General features: G+C 33.1%; 2 protein-coding genes across 9 annotated transcripts; one reads left to right on the top strand and one right to left on the bottom strand.

The window, feature by feature from the left end:
- The first annotated feature begins 3074 nt into the window (after window positions 1–3074).
- LOC8287735 (serine/threonine-protein kinase GIN4) lies at window positions 3075–6588 on the top strand. Of its 3 annotated transcripts, XM_015718397.3 has the most exons (4): window positions 3075–3560; window positions 3649–3775; window positions 3912–6015; window positions 6117–6588. In XM_015718397.3, exons 3-4 carry the CDS (start codon window positions 4026–4028, stop codon window positions 6269–6271), a joined length of 2145 nt encoding a protein of 714 aa, XP_015573883.1. In that variant the 5' UTR covers window positions 3075–3560; window positions 3649–3775; window positions 3912–4025; the 3' UTR covers window positions 6272–6588. The 3 variants fall into 3 exon arrangements, with proteins under 3 accessions (XP_015573883.1, XP_002509924.1, XP_048229805.1); XM_002509878.4 differs by having other exon boundaries at window positions 3075–3775; XM_048373848.1 differs by lacking the exons at window positions 3075–3560; window positions 3649–3775 and having other exon boundaries at window positions 3806–6015.
- Window positions 6589–6726: 138 nt separating this feature from the next.
- LOC8287736 (protein SPA1-RELATED 2) lies at window positions 6727–14222 on the bottom strand. Of its 6 annotated transcripts, none has more exons than XM_048373845.1 (9): window positions 13976–14042; window positions 13794–13871; window positions 11869–13407; window positions 10524–10681; window positions 9046–9802; window positions 8603–8749; window positions 8055–8372; window positions 7824–7883; window positions 6727–7609 (listed from the first exon to the last, which is right to left on the bottom strand). In XM_048373845.1, exons 3-9 carry the CDS (start codon window positions 13369–13371, stop codon window positions 7418–7420), a joined length of 3135 nt encoding a protein of 1044 aa, XP_048229802.1. In that variant the 5' UTR covers window positions 13372–13407; window positions 13794–13871; window positions 13976–14042; the 3' UTR covers window positions 6727–7417. The 6 variants fall into 6 exon arrangements, with proteins under 6 accessions (XP_048229802.1, XP_048229803.1, XP_015570973.2 ...); XM_048373846.1 differs by adding an exon at window positions 13550–13628 and having other exon boundaries at window positions 13794–14042; XM_015715487.3 differs by lacking the exons at window positions 13794–13871; window positions 13976–14042 and adding an exon at window positions 14072–14222.
- Between the last annotated feature and the right edge of the window lie 2357 nt (window positions 14223–16579).

The raw sequence follows: 16579 nt of genomic DNA on the forward strand, positions 1-16579 counted from the left end.
TTACAAAAAATATTAGTTCATATTACTTAAATATTTAGTTATCACTTAAAAAGTAATTAAATTAAATTATAATTCTTAATTTTCATGAAATATATAGTTATTATAATAGATATTGTAAGAAAAATAAATTAAAGAATGTGATAAAATTATTCTTTTTAAATTGTAGTTTTCATAATTTTTAATTTAAAATTTTAATTATTGTTTATTATTTGACAAGAGTCAACCAAAGCCGAACCATAAACCTAAATCATAAATCGGTCCTAAACCATTCAATTCTTAACAGTGAATTAGACATTCTATATATGAAATTATTCAAATTTTAATATTTAAATAAATAGTGAACGGTGTTTCAAATTAGTTCAGAATTGATTCAGGCTCTTAGCTAGTTCTATCATCAATCAATCAAGTAATTATTTGATTAATTAATACACCATAACTAAAGACTCCATTTCGGATAGAAATGAAATTAATAATAAATTTATGTATTTATTGACGTGACTTATAGGAATAATAAATTATTTAAGTTATTCTAAAAAGCAAAAGAATAATTCAATTTTTTATTTATAAGATTCTTATCTACTTGTAGATTACATGTTAGTACATTCTCTATAATATGTGAAGATTTATTTAGTGTACATGAGAGACTTGAACCTAAATTCTTTCTATATAAAAAGATAAATACTCTTATTACTTAAATTAGTTTTGAAATGTAATTTTCTTTTACTTAATGTATAAGAGTATCTCTAATGTTGCTCTTTAAAATAAAGTGCATAATTTCTTTAATAAATAGTGCTTTAAAAAGTATTTAAATATAAAAAATAAATTTTTTTATTTAAATCCATTGTACTCTTTATATTTTATTATTTATTCTGCTTTTATTTTTATAAGCATTAATAGTTACAATTTATTTTTAGTTTTTTTTTTAAAATTACTGATAAAATAACAAGAATTACAAATATCAATTAATTAAATGCATATAGATTTATAATGCATTTATTAAATATAAAAATAGAGGGTAAAGTTTGCCTCTTCATATGTAGAGAGCCAAATTAACACTCAACTTTATATTTAAGAAATAAAAAATACATTTGAATATTATTTTATCATAAAATTATTTAAAATAAAAAAATGTATCAAAAATGCTCTAATTCTAGTTTAATTTACAACTATAACAGTCTGTTTAGTCCATGGATTCATAATCTTTAAAATTAGACTTAATATTAGGCTTAGTTAAGCCATAATATTACTTATATTAGACATTGTTTAGTACAAGTATGTTAATCCATTTAATTAACTAATTATATTTTTGTAATCCTACGTTTGGTAGGATTGTTTAACTAGATAAATAAATTTGTTATAGTAATCAAATTACCTATATATAAAACTTGTATCTCCTAACTCTTTTAATTTTTATTTCTCTCAAAACGTTTTCTAAGTTTGTTTTCTAGTTTACACCAACTCTTAGCTTAGATAACTATTTTTTACTCTCAAATACTAATTATTTTAGAATATTACTTTGTATTAATTATTATAACATGATTCATTTTATTAGATGTCATCCAAAAATTTAAAATCCATACAAGAAAATAAGAAAAAAAAAAAAAACATTCTAAATTTTTGGCAAGAAGAAGGTATTTTTTTAGTTTCAATAAAACAAATAATGTGATATATAATACAAAATAAACCAAAAAAAATCATTTTTTTTTTAGACACAAGCACATAGGTTATCAAAATCATACCACCATTTGCAACAATTTAAAGGAATAGTTTTCTATGTTTTATTCAGATGAGAAGGAGAATTTTTTTATAAGATAAACAATTGAAAAATAAATTAAAAAATTAAGATTATTTTAGAAAAATAAAATAAAAATTAAAGCTATTTAAAGATCAAAATTTTATTAATCATGGATTAGTAATCCCACTGAATGTGAATTACTATAGACATAGAAGATTTGATTTTAGATAAGATTTATCTGATAGGTTAATTAAGTCATTGAGATTGTTAAACTCATCATTTATCATCTCTTTATATATTAATTTCCGAAATCTAAAATTTTTTGACATGTGTGTTTAATTTTTGACACATATGATATTTATTTTGATATGTGTACTATTTTTTACACGTAAACTCAAATTTATGTGTAATTTTATAGTTTTTTCTATTAATTTATTGATTAATAAGTTACATTTTTAATTAAATACGGACTTTAATCTTAAAAAAAAATATTTATTATATTTTAATATTATATTAACTAATAAATAGTTTTATAATTAGAAAATAAAACCAATTCTATCCTAAAAGATAGTACATTATTTATATATAATATTAATTAATTAATTAATTAATTACTTTTTAATTAGTTAATAACTCTAATTCTAGAAAATAACATCTTAAATTATATTATTAATATTATACTTAATAATAAATTATATAATAAATTTTTAATTTTAAAAATAGTAATATCAACTATAACATTAAGTTATATAATACTAATATTAATTAATAAATATTCTAAAAATAATTTTTATATTATTATATTAATAAAATTTTAGTATTTTAAGATTTTAAAAATTAAAAATATTTAAAATAATTAATTTGATATTATTTCTAAATTATTATAAATTAATATTAAAATAAAAATTTAAAATTTTTATAATAAAAATAATAATACAGTGGTGCATTGTACAAATAAATAAATAATTAAATATAAATTGTTTAGTAATGCTATATCTTAGTCAAGCAATCAACCGAATGGCTGTAAGTCTATAATCAACGTACACGTAAATATAAAGAGAATAAAAATCAAAATCCATAGCTCCACCATTTTAAACAGGAGCTCCTAAATAAACGGCTAGATTATAATTCAAAACTTTTAATACATGCGGCAGCGGCACGTACTAAATACAAAACCCACTTTGTAATTAAGATTAATAAATCATAGGCCCCATATTTAGCGCTAATTAAAAATCGTGGGCGATCACGCCGTCACGTCACGCCTTAGCAACCGGTCGCGTCAAAAAGCTAAAAGACGTGTAACCCACCTCCTTCAATTAGTTTCATCCACGTGGAGAAAGAACATTAGTTCAGAAATTTATCTATTGAAAGTCAAACAAACACGGATGAAACGACGTCGCTGCAATGCTTGTAGCCGGCGATGAAACAGTTAGAAAGAGCGTTAAAGTAACGGTTTTAATAGAAACGAAATCCGCGGGAAGTTATTTATATGAGACGAGAGAGTGTGACTTGTTCAACGGCCAGCCTTCTGTCTGAGTTTTTTTTTTTTGCTTTCTCTTGTTTTCTCTCTTAAGAAAATAAACAAAAAGTTGACAGAAAGAGAAAGAACAAGATAGAGTCTTGCTTATGTGGGTTAGTTTCAGATGTTAAGATATTTATTTTTCGTTCAGAAACCGTTAAACGAATAATATTGACCAATAATATCAAAGTTATTGCCTCCACCTTTCCGTTTTATCTTCTGTTTTTTTTGTCATTTGTTTTGTGGGTTTAGGGCAGTTTTTGTATTCTTCAGGTGTTTCTTGACAAGATTTATCATTCTTTAATGGTCAGTTTGCTTCTCCTTTATTTAATTTTTGTTTTGTTTTTATGTTTTATGGAATATTACCTGAAGATGGCTCCTTCTTGATGATCAGGTCTGAGAAGGGCTCCTTTGAATTCTTTTTTTCTTTTCCTCTTCCGGTCTGAGAGAATTCGGATGGAGTCTGCAATTCCATAGAAGGTTGTTTAGATCCAATCAACAGAGAACCTTCTTCTGTTCAGGTATAGATAGATAAGATTATGTCTTTCTTTCTGTTTCTTGTGCCATGCATTTCAATTTCATGTATTAATTAATGTTGGATACCATGTATGTGTCGATTGCTTCTCTTTTGATACAACATCTTTGTTTGTCTTTCAGGTCCTGGATTGTTGAATTCTTGATTCCTCGACAGAGTTTTGTTAATTTACTTTCTTGTATAGGGACCTGTCTTCTTGTCAAATTTTTAATGTCCTTTTAGCATTGTGGCCTTCAATGGAGCAGTTCCGTCAGATAGGAGAGGCATTGGGAAGTTTGAAGGCTCTAATGGTGTTGCAGGATGATATTCAGATCAATAGGAGACAGTGCTGTTTGTTGCTTAATATCTTCACTTCAGCTTTCGACACAATTGCGGAGGAGATCAAGCAGAATTTGAAGCTTGATGAAAAGAATACCAAGTGGAAACCCCTTGAAGAGCCTCTAAAAGAGCTTTACAGGGTCTTCAAGGAAGGGGAGCTCTATGTTAGGCGATGTTTGGATAGTAAAGATTGGTGGGGTAAAGCTGTTGTCCTCCATCAAAACAAGGACTCAATTGAGTTCCATATTCATAATTTGGTTAGCTACTTCCCCGCTGTTATCGAGGCAATCGAGACTGCAGGAGAGATCTCAGGACTTGACCAGGATGAGATGCAAAAGAAAAGGGTTATGCTTTTCAAGAAGTATGACAGAAGTTGGCATGATCAGAAACTTTTTCAATGGAGATTTGGGAAGCAATATTTGGTCTCCAGGGAAATTTGTAATCAAATTGAGACTGCAGTGAAAGAAGACGGATGGCTTCTCGTTGGAGCAATCAAAGAAAAGATGAAAGCAGGGTCACTAACAAAGAACGAGCAGCGACTTGGGGATTTATTACAGAAGAAGCTGAATGGACAGCTGCTAATTAATGGCAAACTCCCTCCAAGTTCAATTCTGTTAGGAGCAGAAGATTACCAAGTCAGGCGAAGATTAGGTGGAGGAAGCCAGTACAAAGAAATTCAATGGCTAGGAGAAAGCTTCGCTTTGAGACATTTCTTTGAGGATATTGAGCCATTAAACTCTGAGATATCTGTGCTGCTATCACTTTCCCATCCTAATATAGTGCAGTATCTCTGTGGATTTTACGATGAAGAAAAAAAGGAATGTTTTCTTGTAATGGAGTTGATGAGCAAAGATCTTTATGCATACATGAAGGAGAATAGCAGTTCAAGGAGGCAGGTTTTGTTCCCTCTTCCTATCGTTGTTGATATCATGCTTCAGGTAGCAAGAGGTATGGAATTTCTCCACTCACGAAAGATCTATGTTGGAGATCTGAATCCTACTAACATCTTTCTCAAACCAAGAAAATCCACGGAAGGTTATTTTCATGTGAAAGTCTCAGGGTTTGGTTTAACTTATATCGAAAATCCATCTTCTCGACACTCATCATCAAACCAAAATGCATTTGATCCTTGCATTTGGCATGCACCGGAAGTTTTAGCTGAAAGAGAACAGACCGGAAGCCCCTCTACTCGAAAACACTCAGAGAAAGCAGATGTTTACAGTTTTGGAATGCTTTGTTTCCAGCTTTTGACAGGTAAACTTCCTTTTGAGGATGGGCATCTTCAAGGAGACCAGATGGCGAAAAACATAAGAGCAGGGGAGAGACCATTATTCCCATCCCTTTCACCAAAATACCTTGTGAACTTAACCAAAAAATGTTGGCATACTGATCCAAACTATAGGCCTAGTTTCTCATCTATTTCTAGGGTTCTAAGGTACATCAAGAAGTATCTTGTGATGAATCCTGTCGATGGTCAGCTTGTTATGCAGTCACCACCAGTCGATTACTCAGAACTGGAAGCAGGGTTCTTGAAGAGGTATCCAGGGGAGATGAATGGTGGTCTAGCCTCAGTATCACAAATCCCATTTCAAATGTTTGTTTACAGGATTTCCGAGAAAGAAAGGACTTCTCTGAGCTTCAGATTTAAGCAGTCAGAAACAAGTGAAGCCGCCTCAAATGGCTGGGATGAGAATATTTCTGTAGTAGAGGATCCAGTGGTACCAGCAAGTGACGCAAGGTCAATTAGCTCCGACATGAAGACAGTTTGTTTTGATTTAAGTTCTATCTACATTGAGAATCCAGATGGGAAAATCCCATCTGATTTGAGGTCAGTTCGTTCAGAGCCTCCAGACAAGAAAATAATGTTGAGAAAAAAAAGTTCCAATGTCAAAGTCAGAAAAACGCCAGGTTGATAGATTTACCTCTGATTCTAAACTCACAAATTTGCTTGGAATTCGTTTTCCTATCCATTGAGCTTATGCTTGGACTTACTTGCTTTTTTCATACAGTTAAACCGAAGGCACCAATACCAGCAAGAACATCGCCATGGAATCCACCAGGACAGAGTCCAAAGGTCAGCCGAGAAAAGCCGTTCTCTTCAAGTCCTCTCAGTCCTGCAAGGCGCAAAGCAAGTGGGCAAGCCCTAAGTCCTGAGAAGTTATAGGTTTTGATCACCGCACTTTGTACCAAAGAGCTGCCAAGCCCCAGTCACCTTTTGTTCTCCTTGGAAACGATGTAGTTTGCTTCACAAAGTAGAAGAATTCGTATACATGTCAGTTCCCCTTAGAAATTTCTTGTGTTAGGATTCTAGCATCTTCCTTTCTCTTGTAGCTAAATTTTGTTGAAAGCCTTTTTCAGTGGTTTGCAATGCTTTTATAGGAATAGATAGGTTGCAATTCTTTTATTTCTGTGTTTTGACATTTAAATGGCAGATGATGTGCAGGCCGTCTTACTTTGTGCTGCTTTTTTTCCTTGGAAAAATCTTCCATTCGAAATTCTTCCCCTCGAGCAAAGTAACAGACTTAAATTACCACGACCTAAAGAAATGCACTAAATAACCTGCGAGCAGCGCCACAAATGTCATGCAAAGTATATAATTGTAAGACCAAATGTGCACAATTTCCAAATAAAACTATCATATACATTTCCTTTTTTCAAAAAATTTACAATAGCTGGCCTTTGTACTTACAATATCCAATCTTAGTTACTACTCAAAAATCTTTTTTTTTTTTCCTTAGATATATATTTGCTTTTACCAAATTATAAGGAATTTGTTCGGATTGATCAAAATGTTAACCCTGCCTTCAATCTATCTTATGAGCAATATGCTTCTCTAGAACTGCAAGTCCTTAACTGAAAACTTATAATGGACTGCAAACCAATTCTACAGCCGGTATGTGATGCAAATGCATCTCGACATGCTACTACTTCCTTATCCAGGACTACTGCATTCTGGTACCAATGCTATTTCGACCTCGATCATTTTTCTACATTCACAAGCACCTCCAAAGCCCCCCCTTCTCTTCACAACAATATATGATATTCTGGACTTCTTGCCTGAAATTATCTGCCTGCACTCTAATCCGGAATCAATATTTGACTGCTGACACGGTGTTGTTCACCTGACTGGAGTTCCTCTATCTCACATGTGAAAGCCAAACAGATATGACCTTGAACTTCTCAGAGATTCCATGCAAATTTCGCAGTTTCAACAAACAATAGGCCTCCAAAAAACTGTTCTGGATTCCTAAACTGCAGAAGAAGCTAGACGAATCCAATTCCCTAACTGATCTCAGAGGTCCCCTTAATTTCAAACCACCTGCAACACTTTTATACACCCAGTCGAATTGGCAGCGATAAGCATATCTGATTTCCCTCTCCAGGAGACACTAGAAACAAACTGCCCATTGTCATCATCTGTCTCTTTCCCGGAAATAGGATCAATTGAGCCAAACTTGTGGGAAGTGATTGGCACAGGTAGAGATCTATGGTATGCATAAACCTGCAAAGAGACAATTTCATTTCAACAAGTCAAGACATATTCCACAAATATATTGAGATTCTGCAAACTTCTATTTATATCATGCCTTTTCTTTCTAACATTTACCTCTTTTTCCCAATTTTTTTGGGCAGGTGATTTACTAACAAAATTCAAACAACAAAAGATCATCTTATTGTTAAAACACTTGCTGTGACACAAGGAACTGAAGCTATACCTCATTTGTTTCTGAACCACATGCTATATAACCATCAGCCACAGATAAACCTACAAAGTTCTGAGACAGCAAAAAATACAATGTCAGAGCCAATCCAGGAGAGGAAAACAAGAAATTGAAAAGATAATTAAAAAGAAGAAAAATAAAGAAGCAATCACAATAAATAGAGCAACAATCTCGTTATCTCCTTCAAATGTATGTGTGAGATTAAATCTAGAACTTGAAACCAACCTTCTCATTAGTGTGCCCACTAAGGGTTAATGTACAGGCATTGTTTGACAGGCCACTGGAACTGGCTTTATTGAGATCCCAAAGTTTCAAAGAGTTGTCAGTGGATGCAGTAACCAGAGTTCCACGATCCAAGAATTTCACATAGCTCACAGCTTTGTCATGGCCAGCCAATACACACCAGGGTGTTCTTACATTCCGAAGATCATAGCAATAGGTTCTGTAATCCGCCGACCCAAAGGCCAACAAATGAGTAGAATGACAAGAGAACTGAACACAGCAGACATTTGCAATGTTCCTGATTGTGCCTAAACTATTTTTCTGCAGAAAAGCATGCAAAACATAAGTCTTAAATAAATTATGGAATGATATTAGAAGCTCCAAGCAGCATATAAAGCAAGACACTCTACAACACAGACAGACAATAGAAGATCATTTGACATATTAGGCAAACTAAATCAACGGTCATCGACTTATTCAATTCAATTTTAAGCACATATTGTGCAGCAGTATAAATGTTCCATTTAAGAAGATAAGAAAGGGGAACATGCCTCATTAATGCTCCACAGCTTCACAGTACAATCATCACCTCCACTGGCTAATTTTGTCGGATAAACTTGAGAGAAGTCAACAGACCAAGCCCTCCTTTCGTGCTCATTGTATTGGTAAACCCCTTGACCAGTATTTGCATCCCATAACTGGAACCCATCCAAGTAAAGCATATCATGAGCAATGAAAGCAAGTTGATAAACATGAAGAACATATCCCCTCCATAGAACATCTGGAATATACAGGGGAAAGCAAAAAAGAGCAGCCTGTAACGAATGCATGCTTACAAATGAAAGATGAAAATTTGCAGTTTAAAGTCATGACATAAAGCTCCAATAAATATTGGTAATCTGATGCAGGAAACTCCATAATTGAGCCACTAAACTGAAGATCAATCATAAAAGGTTGGATAAAGTAAAAGCTCTAACATGCGATCTATACACACCTTCACAACACCATCATAGTCAGTTGAAGCCAGATAATTTTTGATATAGGTGTTCCAGCAAATGCAACTAAGCTTTGATTTGTTTGACATTTCAATCACTGGATAATGGATATCAACAGAATCATTTAAAAGTGAATTAAACTCAAATATCTTTATCTTCTTTGACACTCCGGCGGTAGCAAAATAGTCCATGTCTCGATCAAAACTCAGAGAGCAAATTACATTTGCAGAGTTGTTGAAATCCCCAGTTCTTAGTAGGCCACGTACTTCAAACTTACTATAACGAGCATACTTGCACAAACCATCAAAAAAGGATCCAAGACAATCAGTTGGATTTTCTTTTTCATCACCCTCCAATGCAAAATAACAATTCTCACGATTCCTTAGTACATCCATGTCTTGGTTTGTGGTCGCATCAGTCTTTGGAAGCTGGATTTGCGATCTCATGGAGAAGTAAGCACTTTCAAGTTGTCTGATAATGTTGTTCAACCTCATGTCATTTGTTCTGGAGACACATGATAATTGGTTCGCTAAGGATTTCTCTAAACAGTTCCTCCTTGCAACCTCTCCAATATCAGCTTCTATGCACCTAATTTCATCTGCTAACTTAGAGGCATGGTTCTGCTTATGCTCTTTTAGCAAGCAGAGGAAATGCAATAACAATTCTGATTCAGCATCATCTTGGTCAATGGAAGATGACAATTCTTCTACAGACACCTCCTGTAATCCATTAATCACTTCAGATTGTAGGATTTCCCTGTCACACAAAAAGAAAAACCAGAACATTACACTAGAGTGCATACTTTTAACAACCAATAAAATGCACTGTGGTTTGGGAATGAACATCAGTCCATAAAACTTTAAATACTTGTCTCACTAGGATTTAGGTGAAGATGAATGATTACTCCAACTAAAAAATGCAATGTTCCACTGGATTTATATCAAAAAGAAGACACCACTACTGTACTCAGAAAGCCAAATTTCTGTTTCAGGTCAGATAATCCCTTGCTAGTCCAATTCCCCCAGGCAAAAACCAACTGTGCATATGCAGTCATATAAGTACTAGAAGCTTCTCACACACACACACACACAAAAAAAACAAAAAATCACAACAACAACAATAAGTAAAAAATTAATAAATAAGAAAGAAAGAACATAGAGAAAAAAAGAAAGAAAGAAAGAAAGTCTCCACATGCATGAGGATTGTGTGAAGACAGGGATCACATTCACATTTAACCAATAAATGAAATGCAAAGTTGATGTTGACACTTATAAAGTATATCAACCACACTGATTTCTTGCAAGTGCACGCTGATAAGTACCGAATTAAAAATTTGTCATAAAAATATAAACTCTTGCAACTCTACACATCATGCTACTCCAACAATTTAACAATTGTTGCCCAAATAGAATGTGATTACTAAAATCATGTCTTCCAACGACATTTAACATTTTATGAATTAAAAGGGTATGCATACCTTGTTGTTGGACGTGATGAAGGTTCTGGATGAATTAGCCAAAGGCAAAATCCAGCTTCCTTTGGATTTTCTGATAAAAAATGGGGAGGAAGAATCCGGTGGCGCAGGTCTGCCATTGCTGTAGCATGTCCTCGTTCAGAATCAAAATGACCAAGCAGCTGAAAGAGTAAACACAAATCAATCAAATAACTTGCAGTGCTTTTATTTAATTCCTTCCACTCATAGTCGGTCTCATTAGCAACGCATCTTGAAGAAGTACCAAAAGAAGACATAGAATAAAACAAATCCGGTTCCAAAATTTGAAAATAATACCATATGTGGAAGAGCTGAAGCAGTAGTGGAGCAAGATAAGATTTCAGAGGGTTGGAAACATGATAGATGCATACTATAAAAAGAATATTTCTTTGAATATTGGAAAAGAAAAAAAATCAGTTCACTCTTGATTGCTTCGACATTGTTACTTTATTTACAATGACAAATTGAGATTTTAAATAAATTATCACAAAATTCATAGAATACTTTTAGTTAAGAGGTTAAATTCACTCATGGAAAAAAGAAATATTTATTTCATTAACAAAAGCCAATAAACAAAAGAAAAATTAAAAGAACTACAAATATTTCATTTTAAATTAAGATTCAAAACAAATGAAAAATCTCTTATAAGAGTCCTTTTTGGAGGAAACTGTGTGCTTATTAAGCATATATGCTAGTGGGAGCTATTGGGATCTGGGGGCTGTGTTCCCCTCTAGTCCCCACATAGCTCCACCATTGAATTGGAGGAAAATCACCACTATATTTAACAGTATACGACATAAACCTTTGCACATGTAAATACAAACGAGCAACAATATACTTGTGCAGTATACTACAAACAATATGGGTTCAATCTAAAAGAATAATTCTGAAAACTACATAAAGAAAATGGCTCGAATGTAGAATAAAGGGGAATAAAACTAGTTTTATGCAGAAAACATAAAACTAGTTTTAAATGAAATAAGGTGATTTCTATAGCTCAAAACCTAGAATGATATTATCAAGAATGTCAACATTTACCAAATGTATGGAAATCTTTCCACCAAAAGAGTCTTAGAACACTATAATATGCCTTTCTTTCTAATCGTGGTAATATTTCCCATAATATTACTTTCAAACAAAGAGGCATTTTGAGGATGAAAGTAATTTTATAGTATAATCTGGACTAGGTACTAATGGATTTTAGTTTTCGGTTTCAAAATGATGCATTTAACATTTCATAGGAACACTAACCCACCATAATTTAGTAGGAGCAAAATCATAGAACTCACAACAAAAGTTCAGGAATGATTGCAAAAATAACTCTTCATACCTCAAATAGTAGAACACCTAAACTATAGATATTTGATGACATTGTGCAGATTCCCTCACTTAGCTCCTCCGGACTTGCATACCACTTATCTTCCAACCTGTCAGTAATGGATGCCAACTGCTGTTGAGCTGCATTCGACAGCTGATGGCTGATCCTACCCTGAATTCTGTATTCTGTATTTGGTATATGTTCTGCAACTTCACTACGAGAATCTTGTGTACTGGCTAGACCAAGGTCACCATCATTGGCAGTTTCAAATTTTAAGCCATGTTTTGCAGTAAATAGAGGCCACTGCCTAAGAGAATTTGCATTCTCACTGAACTTTTGCTTCTTCGCAAGTATACCAACAAAGGGAAAAATTCCCTGCTCTGCTGCCCGTCTCCTAGCTACATGATTCTCTGTGGAAGGCACATCTCGATCCATAGCTCTGTCAAACGTATCTTTTTCCACAGCTGAGCCAATATAGTTAACCTGATTGGATTGCAACAACTTGAAGCAAGAGGGCCGTAAATCATGTAAAGCAACTCCCTTGGAGTGAGAGTAATCCACCAGATCAACAATTCGTTTAAATATATGCAGGCAGTCAACTTTATTCACTTTATGCTGCCGTGCATTCAGCCAATGTTGCAGACCAATTCCATCATGATCTGCACCAGCAGGCCTTGGCCCAGTGATACCAAAGGAACATGGCAATGTGGTTTTCACACCTAAATTAAGTGAAGAATTAGAAGCTGCCAAAGTAACAGTAGCCGCCTTTCCAGTATTCTCATTTCTTGGAGCAAGTTTTGCACCTTCATGGGTTGGGCCTCGAAAAATTATCCCTTTACCCTTCAACGTACTTTTTACAAAATACTCTGAGAATCCTGATTTTGATAAAATCTTTGTCCGAATACCACCATGAGAGATCATATTTTGGGAAAGACCTTTATTTTTAGCATTTGCTGATTGTTCCACAACTTCATTGCAGTCATCACTTGAAGTTTTGTGGCTCAAAAACACAGGGGAAGATGCATACCTCGCATCCTCCAAAGGACTTGACATTTCCTGACCATTGTCCCGGTATAAAGTTTTGGTACATGAGCTCCCAATTCCTGATGCACCTCCAAGTTGATAAAGATGCTGCCACTGACCCTGCCTAGTTTGAATTCTTTCCCTAAAGTTTGACGTTCCGACTATAGCTAGGTTTGAACTATCATAATTTCTCACTGTTAATTCTTCAACCATGTTTCCAGCATTGTCCATAAAACGAGGGTTAGTGCACAGCTGTTCAGATGCATCCATAGGGACTCCACTCCTATTCAGATTCTTGGCATCCAAAATATCTGCAAGTACGTGAAATGAGCTCTCCGTATAATCACCTTCACCAGGTATAATTATCTCGTGAGATTCCAAAACGTTGGAGCTTTCAGGTGGTTTTATGGAATATTCATTCTCTTTGCTATAGAGGTGTGCCCTCTCGTTCATGTTGAGTGGAGCCATTTCATCGCCCAATCCTTCATCCATATTATCCAAATATACTACTCCTCAACGTCCAATCATCTACACGCACACACACATATATATATAAATAACTTGCAGTAAGAATTTTCAACAATCATGTGTATCATCATTCATCAAATAACTTTACTAAGCTGAGAATAAGCAAAGTTAATAATACTAGACATAAGTCAAAAAAAGGTACCATAGAAATCAAAAGATCAAGCAATTCACTTCGGTAGAATGCTCACAACTTCAAAATGCAAGTGACTAAGCAGTAACAACTGGACAGAGTTAGACAGTAAACTTCACTTACATAACAGGGAAAAGGAAAAGAAATAACCAAAAATATAAAAATAGAACTGGAAAACTAAAACACGAAATAATCAATTAATGCAATAAATGAAACAAAAATAGCCATAAAAAGCGAAGAAATCTATAAGCCTTACCAAAAAAAACACCCCAAAATTTCATTATTCGTTTCCATTTCTTTGAGTCAATTTTCTCAGCAACCAAATAGAAATCAACTTCAAATTAAAAAAAAAAAAAAAAAAAAAGGAAATTAGCAGCGCCGAAGGAGAAATAAACAAGTAATTCCACTATAGCAAAACCGAAGAGAAGGATTTTGTACAGCAAGAGATGAGGAGGGCAAAAAAGGAACGCCGATGAAACTGAAAACCCTAGAAAGGACTGAAACAGGAAGATTTAAGAGAGGGAAAGAACTTGCCTGAATTGGGAAAAAAATAAAATAAAATATCTTTCGCTTCTGTTTCTCTTTCACAAGTCCCAACTTCAGAATTTTTCTTTTAGCTAAATTGTAAAGATAATTTAAAAACTACACATTTTTTTAATATATATATATATATAAGATATCCTTTAAATTAAACTAAATGCTGATCTATGGAAAGTTAATAAAATTTGAAAGTTATTTTCTTTTTTCGGTGAATTATAGAACCACGTATTTATTTTATATTTTTACCGGAATGCCATTCTATTTACAGCACAGATTTTATTGCTTAGTTCCGTAGTTTGTATATAAAGTCAGTCTATAAATTATCATGCAAATCAAAATTAATATGCAATGTTGGAGTATTATTAACATCAAAAGAAAAAGAAGAAAAGAAAAGCTTGACCAACTCGATAAAACCAATGTTGTATAGGGTGGCGTCGTTGGTTTAGAAGGACAAAAGTATTAAGTGGAAATAGACAAGCCACGTCGGTATTGAAATAGGACAGGAACGCAAGCAAGAAAGAGCAGGTGATCACGGTCACATCACGTGGCCCTTTATGGGACCGGAGCTTCTGCTTCTATCGTCTTCTTAATCCTGCATATTTCAATTTCAACGCCGATTCCACTCTTTACATTATTATAATTATAATATAGCCTCCACCACCGCTCCTAATCAGCAACGATTTGCTTCCTCGTAAGATTATAATATGTCCCTTTTTTATATTTATTAATTTAAATAACTACTAATTCTTTATTTAATAGTTAGTAAATTTTCAAAAGAATCTTTTATAAGTAGTTACAAGGAAAAAGATAATAATCTGTATATCATTATTATTAAAATATATTAAATGGAAATAAAGTACATATGCCAGTAAAAAACTGAATAAAAATTGTATCTTCTACGAAAAAATATGCAAGCATCTTAAATGTTTGGCAATTCTTAGATTGAGACTCAAAACACTTTTGTCTAGGGCAACTGCAAGCATGTAAAACTTCAGCTCAGTCAAAAACTGACCCTTGCCTCTGTTGCTACGATCTTATATTTTGTTTAGGCCAAACAAGCCAGTGATGCACTTGCATCAGTCCTTCAATCGAATAAGGATCGAAGGAAGTGCATGGCAGCGGCTGTCCCAATTCGCCCTACTCCGCCTGGCAGCACTGATTGGTCTCCTCCGACCTATCCTATGTGAGAGTTAACTTCGATGCAGCTGTATGTGAAATGGATAATTGAGGTGTTGTTGGTACAGTGGCTAGGGAATGGCAAAATCATTCGTAAGAGAATGTCAATTGTGATTTTTATTTTAAGAAAAATATATAACTAAAAATATCTTAAAAGTCTTTAAATATAAAAATATATATATATTTTATTTATAAATCAAATGAAATCTTTTTATTCTATGTTTTATTTAATTTTTACTTTTATAATTTTAATCTATTTCTTTTAATTATTACTAACAAAAAATAAAAACTATAAATATTAATTAATTATTAAATATAAAAAGAGAGAAGAGCCAAATCAACTTTACTTTATATTTCTAAAATAAAAAATACTATTAAAAATTATTTTATTATAAGAATCTTTAGAAGCAAAGAAATTGACCATATTTGTTGACAAGGCTGTTGGCGTGATAATAATTAATTTAAACTAAGAGATATCAAAATTTGCAACCATTTAATGATATAAATTGCTTTAAATTAAAACAAGTATAGAAATTAATATTCATTGGCAAAAGACATCGTATTCTTTCATTCTATTTTCTAGTTCTTTTAAAGTCCGGAACCTAGCCGTTGCCTCAAGGACAAACTCGAAGCATTTATCTGAACAAGCAGAAGCAGCAAAATGACTATGGTGAGATGTGGTTACTATCTTATAATTAACCTATCAGTTAGCACTGTCACATGTCCAAAACTCAAAAGACCATTCTTCTTAGATGCTTGGATTCGCAAATTAGAATCAGGAGCATAACTTCTATCAGCAACAAAATTACTCTTTTTAAAATTCAAAAACAGTGGATCTGCTCGCTTCTGGTATATCTCAAACAACTGCTTTGAGTGCTCGATGGCAAGTCTTCTGCAGTCATCAAAAGCAATCAACTCATCTTTTGATTTTTATTTTTTTTTTAGCTTCCTTTCTGGATCACCATCAATTTCAATAAAAAATTCTGCCAAACTACAGCACCTGGAGAATATACACGTCATATTTGTCAAGAGATTAAGAATAAAACAAGAAGCAACCACTTAAAAACAAGCCAGCAAGATTGGCAGTCTTTTCCTAGAATTAAGTAGATATTACTGGTGTTTTACCAATATTATTACAGATAATAAAAAAAATCAGAACGTACCAGTTTAAATGAAAGCTCTAGTGCATTCTCTAGGGTAAACATAAATAGTCTTATCACTTTTTTATTATTATTCTGCTACTAATCAAACATAATTTCAGTAGTCACTATTCATCGCAAAAACAGGTACTATACTGGTGCTTAAATAAAAATGTTTAAACTTTAA

The sequence above is a fragment of the Ricinus communis genome, chromosome 5 (genome assembly GCF_019578655.1).
Source record: "Ricinus communis isolate WT05 ecotype wild-type chromosome 5, ASM1957865v1, whole genome shotgun sequence".
NCBI classification, from domain to species: domain Eukaryota; kingdom Viridiplantae; phylum Streptophyta; class Magnoliopsida; order Malpighiales; family Euphorbiaceae; genus Ricinus; species Ricinus communis.

Excerpts from the sequence above, each read along its gene's own strand:
- LOC8287735 (XM_002509878.4), top strand. The coding sequence starts at position 4,026 with ATGGAGCAGTTCCGTCAGATAGGAGAGGCATTGGGAAGTTTGAAGGCT. Across the intron at positions 6,016-6,116 it reads CAAAGTCAGAAAAACGCCAG|TTAAACCGAAGGCACCAATA; the intron begins GTTGATAGATTT and ends TTTTTCATACAG.
- LOC8287736 (XM_015715487.3), bottom strand. The coding sequence starts at position 13,371 with ATGGATGAAGGATTGGGCGATGAAATGGCTCCACTCAACATGAACGAG. Across the intron at positions 8,373-8,602 it reads AGCTGTGGAGCATTAATGAG|AAAAATAGTTTAGGCACAAT; the intron begins GCATGTTCCCCT and ends GCTTTTCTGCAG. Across the intron at positions 7,610-7,823 it reads GTGGTTCAGAAACAAATGAG|GTTTATGCATACCATAGATC; the intron begins GTATAGCTTCAG and ends GTCTCTTTGCAG.